General features: G+C 39.8%; 1 protein-coding gene across 2 annotated transcripts in view; it reads left to right on the forward strand.

Annotated features, from left to right (window-relative positions):
• Nucleotides 1-8071, forward strand: part of sfswap (splicing factor SWAP) — a 61492-nt gene extending 53421 nt beyond the window's left edge. For both annotated transcript variants that reach the window (XM_034229257.1, XM_034229258.1), the window contains 2 exons: nucleotides 1416-1488; nucleotides 7410-8071. In XM_034229257.1, coding sequence (XP_034085148.1) covers nucleotides 1416-1488; nucleotides 7410-7475 — 139 coding nt within the window. In that variant the 3' untranslated portion in view covers nucleotides 7476-8071. The remainder of the gene's footprint in view (nucleotides 1-1415; nucleotides 1489-7409) is intronic.
• The last annotated feature ends 599 nt before the right edge of the window (nucleotides 8072-8670 follow it).

The raw sequence follows: 8670 nt of genomic DNA on the forward strand, positions 1-8670 counted from the left end.
GATTAGTAACATGTATTGTGTTTATGTGATGACATGTGGAGATGTTTAAACTCAATGAGAAAATGCGTTAGCATTCGCGCTAGCGTTAGCATACACGGTAGCGTTAGCATACATGCTAGCGTTAGCCATACTAGCCTGTATGCATGCTTATTGTACAGCTAGCATTAGCTATATTTACCTTGTTTACACTAAGCGGTCCTAATGTGTTCATCTGTGTATGTTACACTTGCATGTATGAGATCATTAAGTGCCTTGTAACTTCTTTTTTTATAGTTTCACTCCGTTTGAATGTCACTGGACTGCAAATAAGTCAATAAAGGAGCATAGCTGCTCATTCCCTGGCTCTCAAAAGAGTTTGGCTGGCTGTTTAATCTATGTTCACACTGAGACAACACAGAGAGAACAGTACACCTATTGTGTGAGAACATACAAGCAGGTCACACAGTATGATCACAAATACATAAACTCTGTTAAAAATCAGTTTTTATTAAAAAGTACAGGCTGCATATGTTCTCAGCCTTGGAGAAACTTGACATGTTTTGGTACATGTATGTGTCTGAACCTCTCTTTAGTGGTTCATTAATAAAACAGATATTTCAACGTGTGCCTACTTTGTTCATGTACTTTTGAGGTTAATTTCAGTAGTTGTGTGCTATAATGTATTTACAAAGTGTGAAGAGGAGGCAACTTTAGAATAGGGAACCTGTTCTGGTCAATTAGAGTCAAACTACTAGCTTATTGGTTATGAACAAGACTTCACTTTAAAATAGGGAACATGTTCTTAGATATAAATAGCTAATTTTGAGTTGTTTAGACTTAATTAACACTTGTAGTTTCATGTCTTGTTCCATAAGAATAGGTTATATTTGTTAAGTGTTATTATGGGAGAATTACTATTCTTGTGGTACTACTGCCTTATTAGGCCCATATTGGGCAGCGCATATTAAGACCAAAACTCGTGCACAACAACTTCCTTACTTGCAACAAATAAGCACTAATTAGAGTGTTATTGAGGAAAAACTCTCAACTAATGGCTTATTACTTGTAGAATATGTTCATGTAGAACAAGGCATTAATAAGTGTTTTATAATGACTAATAAAGAGCCAATATACTGCTAATATGCATGTTAATTAACAACTAGTTGACGGTTAATTTGTGTACCTTAATATAAAGTGTTACCATATATATATATATATATATTGCACATAGTTGGATGGTATTTAACAGCAGCAAGTTACACAATTTACAAAATACACATCTTGTAGGAGTTCTAAGGATTTAGCAGCCAGGTATATATTACACAGTTATTAACGGCATATATATATATAGATAGCACATATTGCACATATTGTATAGTCTATTCTGGTAAAATCATTTGTTTCCTCTTCTTTGTCTCTCTCTCTCCTCTCTGCAGGGGTGATTCTCTGGAGAAGGCAGTGGCAGTGGCTTCATCCTTAGTATCCTCCGTTCAGTCCAAAATAACTCAGGTATTGTTCTTTGCTTTTATCCCAGAAATGTCCTCCACTGAACTTTGCGTCCGAGCACAAACTGAGTGCTGTTATGTCTCAGGGAAGAAGAATAAAGTGCTCCCTTGTTATTAAATATAGAAATAGTTATTTTGTTATTCTATCCGCATATTCTGCTTTATCTACTGCATGTTTGTAAAACACATCCAAGCATTATGTTTTTATTTAGCCTAATTAGTTGACCCTTGAAGAACTCATTTGTCTGATCTCTCGATTAAGGATTTGACCTGCATCTTTATGACCAGCTTATCTTTGTCCTGAAGCCATTTTCTGTATATCAGGAACGCTTTCCATGGAATCCCTCTCATCGTGCAGTTGCTCGTGCACATATTACGTTTTGGTGATACATCTTCAAAAGCCACTGCATTTTTTTCTATTAGGTAGAATAGCACGAGTCCTATGGTTGTATAGAAGTCTATGAGAAAATCACCCTACTTCTCACATGATTTATAACATCAGTTAGGATTATCCTGACAACTTTATGGTCTACATTGTTAATAACAGCATGATGTTAATTTGTCCATCAGCTCGATTTAAATAGCGTAAAAGCAGCATATTCTTTAGGGCGGAGCTTCCTGTGTTGCGTAGGTTAATTTAACTGCAACATTTTGCCTTAAGAAATGTCTTTGTTCGATTGTGTTTTGTGAACAGGGATACATTTCCTACAAGAGGCTTCAAAACAATAGTGTACAATTCCAATAGGTGACTTTGTCCACTTCTTATATAGCCTATTGTGTGTGTGTGTTGACAAAACATTCTCATCATGAATTCTGATTTGCAAGTATTTTTCAAGGCTTACAGTCCAAGCAGCTGGATTCTTGTTTTGGTTGTAGATGGATCTCTACCTCCTGCACTCCTTCTGGGAGTGTTGCCAAAAGTATAGGAGTACCACGGCTAAATATTGGTTGATGCTAGTTGAGAGGCTTTTCGATTGCAGAGACCTTGGTTAACCTGCCTCGTTCAGAATATGTTATTCGGATGTGGAAGCAGGCAGAGCTAATGTGCCATCGTTCAGCACTTCTAAATCCAGAGCAAAGAGAGGGTTACGACCTCCACTGAGACACTGGAGGTCATGTCCAGAAGGTGTTTCTCCCAAAATAAAGATTCATCAACCTCAGAGGCCAAATCTCCGGTGAGACTTGTGGTTCAGTATTTTTGTAATGTGAATTTGGCCTTCTTTGCTGTAGACTATGTAACAGTTTTCAGTTGTGCCAATCGTGCCTTCAAGTGCCTATTATCCATATTTTCACTTAACTAAAAACATCTATATGACGCGTGAAAAGGTTTGCTCAAACCTACAAAGAATTGCTATGTATTATTCAACTTTGTGGCTTGCTACTTTGTTTTGATTCACCACCTTTCATTTGTTCTTAGCATCAGAAAACAGACAGTTAGCCACTAGCTAGTTAACATAGTGGAGCATTGAAGAAGCTACACATCCAGAAACGTTCTCAGATTGGTAGAAACCAAAAACAGAGCTGAAAGAGAGTCAATGCTGGACTCAAACACTCCAAACGTATGCCAATGTTGCTCTGTAACTGGTCAAATGTTGTCTGCTGCCCCAGAGTGACCTAAATACAGTTATTGTGGGTTTAAAACAACAAAACTGATTTATTTTTGATTTGTTTGACTTGATTGCTGCTATTGTCAGCATCTCACAGAAGCCACGGACTCCTGTTGCGTGTGAAAGATAGCAAAGACACTTCCATACATACAATTACAGCAATCACACGTGCGGCTCTGCATGCAGCCACTCTCTCACAGTCAGGGTTCAACCAAATGTCACGCTGCCAGCGCTTTCGGCATTGTACGTGCCCCATCTGTTTGGATATGACATATTGCATGTAGCACAGTGCTCGGCTGTGTCTGTGTTTTGATTACCCATGGAGCATTGCGTCCCTCATTTAGGTGTTAGAGCACACGGTAATAGGAAATTGTCACACACGTATCTCACAATGTAATGTCCTCTCAAACACACACCTCACTAATAAACAGTGGCGAACCGTGGCCATCACAACTGGTCCTTCTGTAGACACACCCACCCCCCGCCGCCGCCCCTCCCCCCCCCCCTCCATTATAATGTCCGTCTTTTCACTGAATTGTCGTCTTGAAAAGGGTACTCACAACAATTCCGCAACAACTTCATCTTCACCTGTTGCACTTGTCATTTCAACGTTAAAAACAATAAAACGGCATGAATTGCTTCGTCGCATTCATCTAGAATCTAGATCCTCTGTCTCGAGCCAGTTAACTAGCGGGCCTTCTAGAATACCCTGGAACCGAGGGGAACTCTGAAAGAATACGCCCATTGGCTACAAATCAATATATGATTGGTTGATCAAACTGTCAGCCCAAACGTACGCTCTCATTCAGTGCAACGGCCAGGGCATTCTATCAAGGATGTCCTTGGTTGAAGGATATTCTACCCAGAGACCCAGAACACGATCTGATTGGTTGCTTTCTTTTCTACTGAAATGCGTAGTGCATGGTCCGAGAAGGACAAACAAATCAACGTAACACTGTAATATTACAGATCAACAACACGGATACGATTCTCATTTATTCATTTTATATACATTTTATTTATATAATTAAATCGATTTTTTTGTTTGTTTTATCTGAGTGTTCCAGGGTATTCTCTGAATACCTTGAAGGCCCTGACGGTTCGCCACTGCTAATAAATGATGACCTCGGTACACATTCTACACGCCCTGATCAAATTACAATTATGCCTGTTTGTCATGCTGCTTTCAGAAATGCAGCTTAATGAAATGCATGCACACGCACCAGTATGTTGAGGGATGAGCATAAAGCTACCAGCTGAATAGATGACAGGAAAGACAGAAGAATGTAAAGGTCACCATTCATTTAAAATGTGTTGTTCTGTTTTTGGCTCTTTGCATATTTGTGTCACTGCTTTCTTAAATGAGCAAAAAGGCTCCAAAATGCTGTGTATACAAGACAATTGTACCATTTTATTTGTTCCGTTCATGGTAAGCACAACTTAATGTATAACAATTATATACAAAACATGTCTCAATAAACACACCATACCTGAAAAGGAGCAGGGAGAAGAAAATCATATTATACCATAATATAACTTATATTACCTGCCCCTTTCTCTAAACAGGAAAAATAGAAATTGATGGTCTGTCCTTCATATTTCCTTATTCACAGCCAATCATAACAGTATTGTAGGAAAATAAGAGAAACACAAAAACTTTTAAAAAAAACGTAGTTCCGATTTAGGCAGTTAACGGAAAGAAACAAGGAAAAGTGCGACATCTGAGTCCAACTGGAGTAGAATCAGTTACCAAATGCTGGCACACTGTTTTCTCTTCAGTACTTTCATTATTTATTGTTGTTTACATTTTTCTTTAACTGCTATATTAATATAGTTTTGTGTACTGTTGTAACTTAAATATGACCACAGAGAAACACCCCTTTAGCCACATTCCTAATCAGTTAGCTTAATTTGTCAAAGGCATTACATCTATTCCAAGATGAAAGACGTTTCCCGGAGCCGTGTCACCACTTTAATTATTTATGCTTCTTTACATTTTCAGCTTTGATTAAAAAATCCTGAAATATCAGTAATGAGTGATGGGGCCTGATGTTTAGAGAGGAAAATGTGGGCTGTAGCCTCAGGAGGACGCTAGATTATTTAGCTCTAGGAGTATAAAACCTGTGTAGCAACCGTTGTATACAAGAGAACGGGTGTAGAATGTAGAGAGGTTGAGCAGCGCCTGGGACTGGAGCTAATGGAGGTCAATAGAATGTGAATGGAGAGGAAACTTCTGTGAATGTCGGTACAACTTGCACAGAATTTGGAACGCATTCCCTCCACTGTTTGTGTGAGAGAGACAGTCTGCAGCGAGTATCTTTGTTTACTTTCCACGCCTACAAAACCACACATTATAAATCTCCTCATTCTTCAAGAAAAACACCCTGTTTTTCTTCCTTCCACATAATCAAACACAACTCCTTTCTCCTGCCTTCATCGCAGCACACATGAAAACATGCCGTTCGCTGCTGTTGCAACATGCACAGATCCACTAACTACTTCTAGCCCATCTGTGATGTTTTACAAGCACATATTGAATAATTCAGCACATCCTCATCTGCCTAATGGTCTCCTCTTCCCTGCTCTTCGCCTCAGCCCCTTCTCGCATGTTCCTCCTGTTTGCCTTTGTTACTGCGTCTCCTGTCGCCTCTACTTCTCTTAGCTTTACATTTGTTCTGTTTGATGAATGCTTTGTGTACTTGGACTGGTGTGTTTTTCTTTTTTGGAACTCATTTTAGATTCTTCTACAAGTTAAGATCACGGAAATATAATCCAAGTTGTCTTTGAGTTTCATAACAGATTAAAAAAAAAGGAAGGTGTGAGATGAAGAGGAAACGCATATGTTTCATAGCTCCCTTGAGATATTCCTGACTGTATATTTCAGTGTTATAGTTTTACCTTGCAGACCTAATTAGAAGAACATCTGTGAAATGTCTTTCCATAATGCAAAGTAACTTTCAAACTATTTAAGATGTATGTAGATAGTTTAAAACAAAAAGGCAAGTGAAGTGCTCATGTAATCTTGTATTTATGTTTAGTAACGTGTTGGATGACTGTGTGTGTGTGTGTGTGTGTGTGTGTGTGTGTGTGTGTGTGTGTGTGTGTGTGTGTGTGTGTGTGTGTGTGTGTGTGTGTGTGTGTGTGTGTGTGTGTGTGTGTGTGTGTGTGTGTGGTGTTGTGTGTGTGTGTGTGTGTGTGTGTGTGTGTGTGTGTGGTGTGTGTGTGTGTGTGTTGTGTGTGTGTGTGTGTGTGTAGTGTGTGTGTGTGTGTGTGTGTGTGTGTGTGTGTGTGTGTGTGGTGTGTAGTGTGTGTGTGTGTGTGTGTGTGTGTGTGTGTGTGTGTGTGTGTGTGTGTGTGTGTGTGTGTGTGGAGACAGCTCCTTCCCTCTGTGATTACAGCCGTTAATTTGTCTCATATGTCAGGAAAACTCAAGGGTGGATTGTCCATGCGTGTATGACTAACTCTGGTGAGGGGGGGGGGGTGCAAATGAACACCTCCTATTCAGCAATGGAAGCATTCACCCCCTGGTCAGCAACATTAACATTCCCACCTGAAAGGGGAAGGAAATTAATTAGATTTTTTGGCAGCGCCCTCGTTGCTGTTTTCCCCTTTTCTTTATTTTTGGACTGTAGATTAAAGGGTTTACGAGGAGGTGATGCACCTATTTCTTAGTGCTTATGGGGAATTATACTGTGCTTAAAACATTCCACATGTTTAAAGAAGGGTAGAGGATTTCCTGAGGCAGAGGGCAGGAAGCACACTCCAAAAAAAAGTCCTGATTTACAACCGTATATTAACCTTTAATATGAGTGGCTGGCTCACGGTGGTAAAACAAAGCGATGAGATAAAAGCATCGGAAAGCGGCACACCAGGGATTTGATTCTCAGTGAGCACTACTAGCACTACAGGGAGTCATTTAAATGAATATCATAATAGCTTTTTCTGTTAATTACTCTACAGTAACATAGTTTTTGTTTACTGTTTTTCCCCAAATACCTTTTTAGTCCCCAGTTTTAATGGTCATAGATCAATTTGTATTTTTCTCAGCAGTCCTTTGTTGGAGTTTGAGAGCGATCAATAAATGGGTTTAATTGGAACCACAGCAGATGATGGAACATTTTTGAAAAGTATTGCACACAATCTGATTCAGGAGTGTTTTTGGCTGTGATGAAGCTGGGGATTATCGTTAACTTACACCCCATTTAGTGTTATTGTTATACCCAAAGGTGTATAATAAAAGTCTGGTCCCACCTCTCTTATGTAACCCCAGTTATCAAATGACTGATGTGTATTACAATAACCTCCTCTCTTTATTCAGGATCTGATGGCCAAAGTGCGCGCCATGCTTGCCACCTCCAAGACCTTCCAGCCTCCCACTTCCTGAAGAAGGCGGGGCTATCCACTGGCTACTACAACCTCGGCCAATCAGCGAGTGGCATTCTCCGATTGCCTGGAGAGTCATGAAAGCCGGGATCTGTTTTATCTCCCTGTCCTTGATTTTGATTTATGATTTTATTTTTGTTTGAGCACCAGTTTGGCATGTCTTATGCAGTATTGTAAAATGGACGTTAGGGCACTCATTGAGACAATATAATGATGTCATACCTGATTTAAGAAAATGTTCAATTTATTGCATCCAGTTTTAAATCACTCTTTTCTCCCACATGGTGACTTTGCAGCAACACAAAGAGCTGCTGGAGGTCTGAATTCCTTTCCTTCTATGAAGGGTTGTGTTGTTTTGATAATTCAATTATGTCCTCCATCACCTTCTTTTCTCTGCAGTTGATTGCCCTCTTCTTCGCCCAGCTGTCTTTGCTCTCCAGCACTTTACACGTCTGCTTGAGAAGCCCTTTTCATTTTCTATTCTGTCCTTCAGCTCTAGTGCGTGGCCTTCTTCTGTTCCTGGTTTGTACTGTAATGGAATCTAATGCAGAACAACTTTCTAATCAAAACTGTCAATAAAGTTTCAATTATGATTTACTGTGACCCTTTTTTTCTTTATATTTGGACCTTTGGGGGCAGAGTCGAGTGTGGAAAAACAGTTTATCCCCCCCCCCCCCCCCCAGTCCTCCTCTTCACTGTCCTTCATCGTGGATTCTGTGATAAGATTAAAGAAATTGTTTACTGCACCCCCAAACCTCGTTGACTGTACTGAGTTTAATGTCGCAGCAGCATTGCTGATAACCCCAGACAAACATCACTGATGATGGGCTGATATCCTTCAGGTGTCTGCTGATGCCCCGGCAGTTAAACCAGGGTACAGAACAATTCAATCGGCGCTGGTACATGCTTATACAGGATTAAATGTTCAAAAAGATATCCCTCTAAAGGCCCATGCAGAGCCTTAAAACGAATCTATAACATTTCAAAATCAATGAAAAGAACAACACGAAAGATACGGCCCTCACTATACACCCATTTGAAGTTTTTTACAGCAGAAGGGTGGTAATAAAGTTCTGATGTAGGCTAGATCTGGGCCTAATACCCAGAGTAAGACCTAATATAATACATCATCCCACGTTGGTACTTGGGTCTGTAGAAACGCTCACATCAATGTTGGCACGTCTATTTTTAGATTC

This window comes from Gymnodraco acuticeps, unplaced genomic scaffold (assembly GCF_902827175.1).
Source record: "Gymnodraco acuticeps unplaced genomic scaffold, fGymAcu1.1, whole genome shotgun sequence".
Classification (NCBI taxonomy): Eukaryota; Metazoa; Chordata; class Actinopteri; order Perciformes; family Bathydraconidae; genus Gymnodraco; species Gymnodraco acuticeps.